Source organism: Zingiber officinale, unplaced genomic scaffold (assembly GCF_018446385.1).
Source record: "Zingiber officinale cultivar Zhangliang unplaced genomic scaffold, Zo_v1.1 ctg73, whole genome shotgun sequence".
Classification (NCBI taxonomy): domain Eukaryota; kingdom Viridiplantae; phylum Streptophyta; class Magnoliopsida; order Zingiberales; family Zingiberaceae; genus Zingiber; species Zingiber officinale.
Window position 1 is genome coordinate 5320 of NW_024589969.1, and position 13647 is coordinate 18966.

The 13647-nt window shown below is 35.9% G+C and overlaps 1 protein-coding gene across 1 annotated transcript; it reads left to right on the forward strand.

The window, feature by feature from the left end:
• Nucleotides 1-10230: 10230 nt before the first annotated feature.
• On the forward strand, nt 10231-10742 carry LOC122037737 (WAT1-related protein At2g40900-like). The gene is made up of 2 exons (XM_042597181.1): nt 10231-10402; nt 10489-10742. The coding sequence occupies exons 1-2, from the start codon at nt 10254-10256 to the stop codon at nt 10646-10648; spliced, it is 309 nt and encodes a 102-aa protein (XP_042453115.1). The 5' UTR covers nt 10231-10253; the 3' UTR covers nt 10649-10742.
• The last annotated feature ends 2905 nt before the right edge of the window (nt 10743-13647 follow it).

The window sequence follows — 13647 nt, forward strand, 5'->3', positions numbered from 1 at the left end:
TTGGAAATTTATTTAAGCATGCATGATTATTTTTCAATTTCTCAATTTCAATTTTTAATTTTTTATTTTTTATTTTCTAATTTTAAATTATCATACATTTCTAGTGGGTATGCTTTTACAAAGTTCAATTTCAATTCAGCATTTTTTTTCTAATTTTGCTAGATCTTTCGTAAGCACTTTGATAAATTGAAAGGATCGATGGGGTGAGATCACGCACCTTACTTGGTGATACTCCCCCTTCGCCGCAGCTTTCTCCTTCTTCCGAGGATCCTCCCCTTCATCTATGCTCATCTCGAGCTTGAGTCATCTTCAAAGAGATGGTTGACCATCAGTGCTACTCCCGAGAAGGCTTCGACTGATTCGAAGAAGAAGAATCATCCCAAGTGGCCTTCAGACTTTTGCGTTTAGTGGATGTCGGTCTCTGAGACTTGTCCTTTTTCTTTAATTTGTGGCAACATCCTTGATGTGCCCTTCCTCATTGCAATTGTAGCATCGAACCAGCTTTTATTGCATTGATGCTTTTTCGACTACGATCTAAATTTGTTAGTTTTAATAAATTTATTTAATTTTCTTACCAAAAGAGCCACTTCGGTTTCGTCGATCGACACTCCGAATCGGGATCGTCCTTTTCAACTTGTAGGGCAACATTGAGGTTTGTCTTCTCCGTTTGTTTAGGCTCTACGATTCAAGACTCGTGAAGTTCAAATGTAGAGAATAGATTTTCTAAACTACTTACCTCAAGGTCCTTAGAGATGTAGTAAGCATCTACTAAGGATGCCCACTCTGGAGTTCTTGGGAAGCCGTTTAGCGCATACCGGATGGAATCTCGGTTCGTTACCGATTCGCCGAGATTTGTCAGTTGCGTTATCAGCTCCTTGATTCTCGCTTGGAGTTGCGCTACCTTCTCTCCGTTGTTCATCCGGAGATTCGTCAGCTGAGTCCGGAGGATGTCCCACTTTGCTAGCTTTGCTTCCGATGAGCCTTCGTGGAGCTCCAGGAATTTATCACAGAGGTCTTTGGCGGAGTCGTAGCTTCCGATCTGACTTACCTCCTGGGGTGGCAGGACGCTGAGCAGGTGGAATTCCGCGCCTTGGCCACGAAATCAGCTTGCTCCTTCTTCGTCTATTGGTACTCTTCTTTCTCTTTTGGGACTGAAAAACCATATTTCATCGTTAATAAAATGTCAAAATTCATTTTAAAAAATACCTCCATACGACGCTTCCACGTTGCGAAGTCTCCATTGAATTTTGGGGGATGAATGTTTGCTCTGGCCATCATCTTGATCTTTGTGCTTCAGTCGGCAGTTAGTCCTTATGAGGCTGTCGGGCTCTAATATCACTTGTTGGTACAGCGGAGCCGACAAGAGGGGGTGAATTGTCTGCAAATGAAAAGTACCCTCATCGTTTCTTTCAAATCAAAAATAATAGAAACAAAATAAATTAAATAACAGAAAATAAATAGAGATAAAAATTTAACTTGGTTACAACCAAGGGGGTTGTTAATCCAAGGCAGTCGAACAACGCACTAGAAACGTCTCATTCTCTGAAGGCGGAGAAGCCTTTTACACAATTAGAAAGTACAAAAGTTGCTAGGAATTTGATACTGAGTTGATTGATTATTTCCTAGCACCAGGGGCCTTTATATAGCTCCTGGAAAATCTATCTTGAGTGTTTAAGGCGCCTTTAAAAGGGGTTCAAGGCGCCTCAAAAGATTTAACCGGATAAAACTCTATCCGATTGCAAACGTTCATCTTGGCTGGGTCTGAGGTGCCTCAAACAGCCTTGGAGGCACCTCAGACTAGGTCTGAGGCGCCTCAAAGGCAATGGAGGTGCCTCAGACAGTGCAGGCAGCGGAGGCACCTTCAACTTCAGCACTTCGTTGAAGGCGCCTCCAGCTAGCTTTCCAACTCCTTTTACTTCCTTTTAGCTTCCGATGCGCCGATAGCTTGGGTGATTGCGACCAACCGGAATAGGGCTCACCCGAACCCAATTCCCGGCCTTTTCCTCGAGCAGGCTTCCGACCTGACTTCTCATCCCTTGAACGCCGTGCATGTTCTTCTCGTCCACCGGTGTACTCTTCCGCAGCTCTCTCGTCCTTCGGACGCACCAAGCCCGTCGGCTCCCTTCCCGTGTCGTCCTTCTCGCTAGTTGCGTCTTCCGCTTGACTTCCTGCGCTCCTAAGTTCATGCACACTTAGACACATGGATCAAATAACAAAACAGAACCTAACTAACTTGGTTGATCACATCAAAATACCCACGGGGTCCAACACAAGTAACCTTAACTTTAAACCCTTTGTCATTATCAAAATCCAGGTTCGATCGTCTGATGCTTCTTGCACCAATAATTTCCTTTGCAGTCAACAAGCTCTCACAGTTTATACATGCTCCTTCAGAGATGCATTTGGGCGCCGTGAAGCGTCTACTTCGATATCTCAATGGTACTAGGAATCTTGGCATTCGTCTTCTTATGAATACACCTCTTACTCTTCATGGTTTCTCTGATGTGGACTGGGCAAGAGATCTAGATGATCGGTATTCTACGGGTGCATTTATTATTTTTTGGGTGCTAATCCGGTTTCCTAGAAATCTACCAAACAACGCATGGTTGCACGATCTTTGACTGAGGCTGAATATTGTATCATTGCCTCTGCGACATCTGAGATCCAATGGATTAATTCACTTTTGACAGACCTCCTTCTTCCGGTTACCACGCCTGCTGTGCTCTTTAATGATGATTTGGGTGCCACTTATCTTTAAGTTAATCCTGTTTTTCACTCTCGGTTGAAGCATTTGACTATTGATTATCACTTTTTTCGTGATCTGGTGCAGGCTTCCAAACTACGAGTTACTCATATTCCTACTGAGGATCAGTTGGCTGATACACTTACCAAGTCACTTTCTCGACCTCAGCTATTTTCTATTTGTAGCAAGATTGGTGTCATTTCTGGGACACCATCTTGAGGGAGCGTATTAGGAAATACTTATTATTAGGAAATACTTATTTATTTTATAGTATTTTATGTGTTTTCCTATTTTTCACTTTGTAATGATATTTATATACCACATATGATCATTAATAAGGTGTATGAATTATATCGTCAACAAACTAATGTAGGATCAACCGAAACTTCAAAGAGGTATAATTTTTAACTTGAGACTCGAAATCATGCTCTGTAAAATCTACATGTACAGAATTTAAAAATCTACATTTATTACTAGGAAACCCACAACCGCCAACTTTCAAGCTCAAAATCCACCATTTAGGTATTCAACCGAGCCTTTGAAGATCTCTTTTCTTTTTCTATAAGATAGGAATTAAGGTTAATATATTAGGATTTATTTACTTTCTTAGTCTTAAATGTAAAGTTTATATAAACACATGTAAAACTGTTTGAGGAATTAATCGTCTATTCTAAATAATAGTTTTATTTTTTTATAGTTTCTTTTCTGGTTAGTTTACAGTCTAATCGCTATCTTGCATCATTAACTTGTCAATGATTATGTTTTTAGTTTTTATAATACATTAAAAATGTAAAAATAATATATTTCATTAATTAGATAAATATTTGAATTGAATTATATATCATAATATTTTTTTAGTTCATTTTTTTTAAAAAAATTAAACCTATAATTCTTATTTTATTTATTTAAATTAATATGTAAATCATATTAAAAAAGTTAACTAGATTTGATTATTTTACCTATTGTCAATTATCTTTATGGGATATAATACTTTTTATATTTATAAACAATTATCTATTCATCATAAATATTCTTTTATAAAAAAATCTTTTTTCTTTTTCCACAAGATAGAAATTAAGATCAATATATTAAGATTTTTTTACTTTCTTAGTCATAAAATCTATATAAATACATGTATAACTGTTAAAGGAATTAATCCTCTGTTATGAATAATAATTTTATTTTTTGATAGTTTTTTTTCTTACTTTCTCCTCCAATCTCCTTTCTTACTAGATCACAGTCTAATCGCTATCCTGCATCATTAACTTGTTAATGATAATGTTTTTAGTTTTTATAATACATTAAAAATAATATATTTCATTAATTAGATAAATATTTGAATTGAATTATATATCATAATATTTTTTAGTTCATTTAAAAAAAGTAAACCTATATTTCTTATTTTATTTATTTAAATTAATAATTAAATCATATTATAAAAGTTAACTAGATTTGATTATTTTACCTATTGTCAATTATCTTTATGGGATATAATACTTTTTATATTTATAAACAATTATCTATTCATCATAAATATTCTTTTATAAAAAGATCTTCTTTTTTTTCCACAAGATAGAAATTAAGATCAATATATTAAGATTTTTTTACTTTCTTAGTCATAAAATCTATATAAATACATGTATAACTGTTAAAGGAATTAATCCTATGTTATGAATAATAATTTTATTGTTTGATAGTTTTTTTTCTTTCTTTCTCCTCCTATCTCCTTTCTTACTAGATCACAGTCTAATCGCTATCCTGCATCATTAACTTGTTAATGATAATGTTTTTAGTTTTTATAATACATTAAAAATAATATATTTCATTAATTAGATAAATATTTGAATTGAATTATATATCATAATATTTTTTAGTTCATTTAAAAAAATTAAACCTATATTTCTTATTTTATTTATATGAATTAATAATTAAATCATATTATAAAAGTTAACTAGATTTGATTATTTTTCAGATTGTGCAATTATTTTTATGAGATATAATATTTTTATATTTATAAAAAATTCTCTACTCAAAAATATTCTTTTATTTTATAGCTTGATAGAGAAAATTAAATGGAGTGTGAGACTACTTTTTTTTTAAAAAAAATTATAAGTAAATATTTCAATTATTAACTTTATAATTTCACAAAATACAAATATTTTCTTTCACACTAGTCACTTTTAGGGTTATTTCATACATAAATAAGCATTATTTTTTTTATTTCATACTTATGGGATATAATAACACTTGGAATATACCTAATCCTTTATCGTCTTCATGGTCGTGGTCTTTTCTTTATTTCACACTAACTTAATGATTGCAAATAAAACTCTTGAGAACTACAATATAACATTTTTTTTTTTTCTCTTTAACATGTTAGAAAACAAACAAAATCCACTAATTTAACATAACAATAGAGATAGAGATGATCTTTACAAAATTTTGGGTGTATTTGAATTGGACCTAATAAAATAGTATTGGAATTTGAAGCCATTAGCTTACCGTATAATCCATATGTTGTGTCTATTTTATAATTAAAAGTTTATTTAAAATTATTCTTTAATATTAAAATAATATATAAAATTAAATGAATTAATGCATTTAGTTTATTAATATTCACAAAAAAAAAAGCTTATAAAATTTACAATAAATTTACTTATTAATTTATCTAAATTTTTCATTGTAAATTTTAATTTTATTGAAATTGAAGACTATAAATTCAATGTGGAATGTTTAATCACGACTCCCTTAAAGCCTGAAGCCCGTGTAGTTTCATTTCTCAATTTTGACTATTTCAAGTATTTTGGTGACCGGTGATAATTAAGACTACATTGATTAGGCATATAATTAAATTTATAATGTAATGTAATTAATATTATATTATTATATTTAGTGAAAAAGTTGTATATTATGTATGTAATATTTGATTATCCAAGTAATTTTATTTTCTTTTGTTTGGTGTCTATTATTTTTTATAAGAAATGTAATTCATATTATTATAAAATGATAAAAAATATCCTGTGACATTTGGCGGTCGATGACGACCGGTTGCGACAGTAACTGGTTGGTGCAAGAAATGTACTAGGGATATATTTGACATATTAAATCTTAGGGTTAGAATGTAATCCAGATTACATACTATTAGCTTTATAATCCAGATTACAAAAGCTTATTGTCTTTTGTAATCTAAATTATATTACATTACAAGTTTAAAATTATACCAAACAAAATAATCAATCTTATAATGTAATCATGATTACATTACAAGGTTAATTACCCTTCACCAAACATAGCCTAAGAATTGGGAATGTAAACAAAATCCCATATTGAAAATATATGAGAAAGATCATGGTTTATAAGAAAAAGATATCTCAATTGATATAAGACCTTTTAGGTAAAGCCCAACAATAAAATCATGGGGGCTTAGGACCAAGGTAGAGAAAATCATATCATTATGGCACTACAAGAAAAACTCTCATAGACATCGGTGGAACAACAACGGTTTTAAGCAAAAACCGATGTCTTTGAGTATTTTACACCGATTTTTCTAAAAACTGGTGTCTATGAGCGTAGATTTTCGCTCATAGACATCGGTTTTTTAGCTGGTGTCTATGAGCGCCTTTTTTTTTGTTAATAGACACCGGTTTTAACAGCGGTTTTTAAAACCCGGTGTTAATGAACAAAAATAATAATTTAATTTTTTCACCGGCCAAAATTTACAACACTTCACAAAATTCCCTCCAAACCTAAACCAATATCGTGCCCCTTCTCTCAGCCTAAACCTAAACCTCAGCCTCATCTCCCTCTTCCCCTTCCGCCGCCTCGCCCTCGGAGATCTCGCCGTCGCCGTCCCCTTCGTCTGCAAGTCCTGGTACCGCGCCTCCCTCGACCCTAGCTGCTGGCGCCGCCTCAACTTCCGCTCCCTCGATTTCACGCCCTGGAGCCCTTTCTCCCGCGCCTTTGCGCTCCGCTACTGCCTCCACTCCCTCTCCTTCTCCGCCTTCCTCTGTTTCGCCCTCCACTGCTCCCGCGGCGTCGTCGACCAACTCGCCTTCCCCCTTTCCTCTGCCGTCTCCATCCACGACCTCGCCTATGCCTCTGTCAAGTGAGTCTACGCCTCCTTCTGGTTTCGTCGCCCTCATCGCTCACTACCTGTTCGACGAATTTGCTCATCGATTATTAGCGCAGATGCCTGAGATTAAAGGCGCTGGCTTTGCCGGACAACCTGATGCTGGAGGACGACCTTCGAATCCCGGAGCTGGTGCGGCGGTGGAAGGATCTGGAGCATCTGGAGATGGAGATAGTTGGCATCTTCGCCCCGCCCATCCTCTCTTCCTCGCGCTCCTGCAATCTGTCCTTTGCTATCCCCATCTCCCTCCCCAAACCTTTGTCTTTCGCCACCTCTTCCCTCCCGCGCCTTCACTCACCTCTCTCGCGAAACCCGGGGCCTTTCCGTGCCCAAGTTAGTGTCTCCGCTGCTCAGAAGACGAAAGATAGGTTGCCAGCCAACCTCATTGTGACGGAGACCAAAGGGCCTCACTCCACTGTCTGTACCTTTCCTTTTTCTACCTTCTAAATCGTTTTTACTTCTAATTGATCTGATAGTCAAGTGGAAGTGGTAGTCTTGCTTCAAGGCTATAATTTTCTTACTTTCTACCTATCTTCTTGTATAATTTGGAAATATGTTTGTTTGTTCATCTGGAAATTGAAATGAAGAGGCAATCTTGCTTCAAGGCTATAGCTTTCTTGCTATCTCTCTTCCCCTTGCCTGAGTGCATTCAATCGATTGTTAGTCCTACAAGTTCACGAGAATCAATTTGTCCAAGAAGTATGGTTATGTCAATTCCCTGATAGCTCATCTTATTTGCAGATTAGGTTAAGCGTAGAAGTTCCTCCAGCAATAAGCCAAGAATGTTACGAAGAAGTCTTAGATGAATTTTCTAAGAAGGCAAAGGTATTATTTTCAGTATGCAGTCATTTAAGGGGTCTATTACTGTTACAGGATGAATAGGAATTCATCTGTAGGATAATTTTGTACTTAAATTATTTTCCATTTTCTGTTTTGATCATTATCACTCTATAGTAATCAGAAAAATTTGCATATGCTACCTAACTTTTACTAAGCCCTCTGGGCTCTGACATATACTAATCTATATTTCTTCTTTCTTTCTTTGGAATGTCAAGGAATTCAATATTGTTCTCCCCTTTTATCTTTTCATCCGATCCAAGTTTGTTGACAGTTATGTTTTCCAGTACCTGTTATTTACTTATTTCCACTTAAAGCATGATTGGAATTGCTTGTACTGGGGTTTAGTCATTTCTATGCTGAACTAAAGTTGAGGGAAGACCATGCTAAGTAAAAATGGCCTTTTAAATGTCACTGGAAGCTTCTTCTCTTTTTCTACCTTCTGTCTCTAGTACTAGATTCTAATTCCTTTATCTACCTTTTCTTCTTGAATACTCATTATTGAAGTAGTATGTTGTGATGCCATGCAATTCCTGATAAAAAACCTTATTCATACAGGTTCCTGGCTTTCGGCAGGGAAAGAAAGTTCCAGAAAATATTCTTCTAAACTACATTGGTAGACAGAACATTCAACAAGCTGTAGTTGAGGCAACTTTGAAAAAAACTCTTCCACATGCTATGTCTTCCGTACGTGAACATAACATTAGCTTGCCAACTTGTAGTAGAAGGCAGTCATTTATCCATCCAATATTATGACAAATTTCTGTTGAAATAACGGGTAGAGATTGTTGTCATACTTTTTTATTAATCCACTAGCATAAATCTTTTAATTGGCAGAAATTACCTTCAATGTCATTATTGTTTTAAGTGCCAATCCCTAGAAGTGGCAATGGGCATGGGTTGAGCGAGATGTGGCCAGCCCGCATTCCATGCCTAATATCACGTCGGCTTAGAAATGAATGGGCTGGGTTAGGTTAATCTAGTCTTGAGTTGGCGCGACAAGTAGGTTTGGAAAGTTTAGCGTGCATGACATGCAAGACTAAAGCTAGTATGGTGCACTTTTACACCTTACAACAACAACCAAACCTTATCCCTAGGTGTGGTCGACTATATGGATCATTTTACGCTAGCTCTATCTCCTACTATATATGGATCGTTTAATTGGTTTTGAAGGACATCTATTGCAAATGCTCTTTTCGTGAAACCCTCTTCTTTTTTTTTCCTGAAACTTGTCTCTTCTTCTCGCTTCAAATCTTTATGGTTCTTGATGGTTTCTTGAGATTATCCTGTAGTTTTGCCTTTCTTTCTTTAATTTCAATGACAAAGAGAATAGCCAGTCTGATGACTTGGTATCGTTCTTAGCATCTTTAGAATTGTGACATCGCTGCGTTTCCTCTATAAAGAAATGTCGTTTTGTTTTGTGTAGGATATTCTCGGACGTTGCTGGGGATGTAACTATTTATGTGGATGGCCAATCGTTCCTATTGCACAAGGTATACATTCTTAAACTGGCTCTGCAGACATATCTTGATATTGTTTTTCATAACTTCCTTTTCAATTTTTGCATATTGTTGTCCAAGTTCCCTCTGGTTTTACGAAGTGGAAAAATCTGGAAAATGGTAGTTGAATCCAGGGAGCCAGACCTTTCCAGATTAGAGCTTCATGAGGAGATATGACTTGCGTGTGTGAACAATTTTTATCTTCTTTGAATTTTTATATATCACTTGCGTGTCTAGCAGGGCTGGATAGAAGATATCACTGCTTTATATGTTAATAAATTTGAAGAAATATAACCACGGCTGGCTATACATAGTATAATCTGATCATGGTCTAAGGCCTTCATCAAAAAATGGTCCAGCATCAAAATCAAAGGTCAGGAGAGCCATGTCGACGAGATTGATAGCAAAGGTATGCCTGGTTTCTTCTTCTTGTTCAATTCCAGAAACCCTAGTCGACGAGAATAAAGGCACTTGTTTGCCTGCTTTTCTCCCTAGTCGTCTTCATCTTGTCGACAAGATGATTTATTTGTCTGTTTGCTGGAGAAAATGATACAACAGTTAGAGGAGTCTGATGTAGCTTGTTGGCACTTGTTTGCCTGCTTTTCTCTCATCTTTTTTCTATTCCTAGCTTTCAAAGCATTTGTCTATCTTAGACTTGTTTGTTTGACAGAATCAATATGATTTTCTTCCTTTATAAAGAACCAAGGACAATAAAAATTGTCACAAACAATTTGGTGAGGAGATCATGGCCTCTGTGAAAGCATGTGCTCCATACTTCTATATGATTGTGTCCCAGTTCACGTATGCTGGATCCAGCATCCTCGGCAAGCTTGCATTAGGACAAGGACTAAGTGCACTTGTCTTCGTAGTGTACAGGCACCTTATTGCCATGCTCATCTTGGCTCCTCTTGCTTATGTGCTCGAAAGGTTCAAGGAGCATGTCTCATTAGAATTGTTGAGAATAAGATATATGACTACAAATTGAATGTTTTTAAACTCATCTCATGGTTGTAGGAATCGAAGACCCAACTTCTCATTTGGTGTCATGCTAAAAATATTCATTCTTGCTATGTTGGGTATAACAATTCAGCAAAATGTATACTACGTTGGACTCCATCTCATTTCTCCAACTGTTGCCAGTGCCTTGGGCAATGTCATTCCTGCTTTTACTTTCTTATTGGCAATTGTACTGAGGTTGATTCAGATATTAATTCCAAGTAATTTTACAGTGAATTTAGTTCATTCAAATATCATTCTATATTTGGTCTTTTTTTGCTCAGGATGGAAAAGCTCAACTTGAAGACTGTAAGAGGGAGGGCCAAGCTTGCAGGGGCCATCTTCTGCATCACTGGTTCCCTGATCTTCACATTTTGGAAAGGTCATTTTGTTGGGGGCCTTTGTTACTTCACCTATGATCCAACTTCATTTCGAAAGTCCTGAGAAAGGGGATGCCTGGCTTAAAGGCTCTGCTCTTATGCTATTCGGCTATTTTGCATGCAGTGTATCACTTGTTCTTCAGGTATTGCGTCAATGGTGTCCCTTATGTTGTCACATATATCGCTTTTGATGTAAAAAGAATGTTTGGGTATTTTATGGATATTGTTGTAAGAAGATTATTTATATAATTTGTGAATATTTGTGTATTTTATGGATATTATTGAATGAAGAATATTTGTACAATTTGTGAATATTTGTGTATTTTTTTTTGTTATTGTCGGTTTTAAAATCAAATCTGTGTTGTTAAAATATATACATATTACATCGGTTTTCCACCGATGTAAAACCGGTGTTATAAAGTAATATTACATCGGTTTTACACCGTTGATGAAACGGTGTCGTTAAGTGATACTACACCGGTTAATAACCGATTCGAAGACCGGTGTCGTTAAGTGATACTACACCGGTTTTAACCCGATGACTAAAATGACAGACTTTTAACATCGGCTTCATAGACATCGGTCGAAAATCAAATAGACACCGGTGGAAAACCGATCTCTATGAGCGATTTTGTTGTAGTGTGGAGATATGTGAATTCCTTTTGGTGATTGGAAGCTTACGGAGATGTCCGGAGGAAGTCAAGAGTAATGAAATGCTTGCGAGGAGACTCAGAGTAATGTTGCGAATACAAACAAAGTATCATATTGAAAACACATGAGAAACATCATGGACTTATAAGGAAAAGATATCTCTATGGTATGTGATTTTTTGGGTAAAGCACAAAAATAAGAGCGGCCATATTATTGGTGCAACTTTCACTAATGATCAAACTCAGGTTTTGATGAATGACATATGGATTAAAGTTAGAGTGTTTATGGTCTAATTGTTTTACCAAGTGTATAGGAGTTGACGGGTCTGAAGAACCTGACACCAAGCTGAAATCTAGCTAGGTCAGCAGGATTCGATAGCTAGTGCAAAGTCCAGATAGGTCTGCGGGACTCAATATCTAGTGAAAAGTCCAGTTGGGTTTGCGGGACTTGACAACCGGCCAAAATCCAGTTGGGTCTGCGGATCTGACACTGGTGGGTCAAAGGTATGTCAAGCGACTGCATTTGGTAAGTAAGAGGTAAGCAACTGGAGGAGAGATCCCGTGAGGACACTGTAACGACCACCCTTCTTACTACTACTCTCTCTAAGGATGACCGTTACTTAACTACTAACTCTACTTAACCGGTATGATAAAAAATCACATGGAAACCCTACCGAAAAATTTCGGCAGAGTCTCCCTTGTACACATACATAATATACACAGCCACAGGCGGCTGGAACACATATCAAACACAAAAATGAATAACATCACCACGCAGTTTAATGAAATCAAATCATGCAAGTAATGAATAGCGGAAACAAGATACACATATAATTAACTAACAGCGGAAGACTAAATGACTCATCTAATACATTCTTTATAAATGACAATCTTAATAAATTCTTAAACTAAGTCCCAAGGCTTCCATAGTCCTGGCATCACACACCATCCGCGCCACCTTGTCGCCTTCCTTTCTATATCTTTTCCTTCCTGTATCTGCAGTAAGAGGAAGTGTAGTCTATAAGCAAAATTTGCTTAGTAAGCGCTATCTAACTCACAAAATCTCGATATGCATGAGGAGATACTGAAATCTAAAACTGAATGCTCAAAAGGAAATCTACTCATGCTCATCTACTAGTAAAAGAAACATACTAAAAGACTAAGCATGTAAAGCAAAGCTATACAATCATGCTAGCATAAAGAAAGCTAAACTTACTGAATTCTAAACACCTTCTGAATCTTATTCCACTTGTTTAAAGACTTATTCTTTAATACTTTATACTTATGTAAAACTTTCAAAAACTTATACTTATAATACTTCAAAATAATAATCAACTTCTTCTTGGGCCCAGGCATAGTACCATCTTATGCGCGTTCCCTAATAGGTTGGGGTAGCGAGCCACCAATCCTAAAAGAGCAGACCTCGGTCTACCAGGGCCAAGACCTCGGAATTGGACACCTGGATTTGTTTAACGACAAGCTCTTGGATGTCGGGTACTAGCCTCTTCTTAAAAGTAAAATACTTTTTTAGCTTATTTACTTCTTCTTTAAATGCCTTGGCATTTTAATAGACACCTTGTGTGCCAAAAATCCCTAAAGTCTCGACTTTGGGATCTTCTTAAGGCCTCGGCCTTTTCTTTCTTTTCTTTATCTTTCTTATACTTTTCTTTATCTTTCTTATACTTTTCTTAAACTCTTAAAAAGAATATAGGCATGCTACAACAGAATTAAATCAAAGGAAAGAAAATCTGCCTTCTATAAGCATGCTATATCAGAGACAAATCAAAAGCATATCTAACTTCTTCAAACATACTACAACGGATTTAAAATCAAGGAATACAAAATCTGAAATCTTTAGGCATGCTACAGCAGAAATAAATCAAAGAAGAAAAATCTGCATTCTTAAAAGAAACTGCATACACTTAGGGAGTGGCTGTTCATGCTTGTTAAAGTAGCGAAGTAACTAAAACTGCAATGCTACTAACAGGGCTGATCATGTATAAGAAATAGCACCAAAACTGAACTATAAAAATGCTGAACTGCATAATAACTAAACCTATATGAACTACTACTATGGCTGCATTCAGAGAAACAAAATGCTACAACATAGCTATTCAACACAAAGAAATCTGTTAAAGCTTGATACCCTTGTAAAACTTATACTTTTATAGAGCAGTAGAGATCTTAAAACATGTTACAACATGATCTAAACCAGTTTACTAAATCGTAAGCTCAAACCGGAAACTAAATCCACATAATGAAACTTAAATCTAAATCTGAACAAAGTAGTAGGGTAATAAGGAAAACCTAAGGGCTGTTCAACTGAAATCTAAATCTGCAGATTGAAGCTGAAGCTTAACAATGTTTCAAATACCATTGTCTTAACAAAGTTTCTTCAGAAAACTTATCTAGT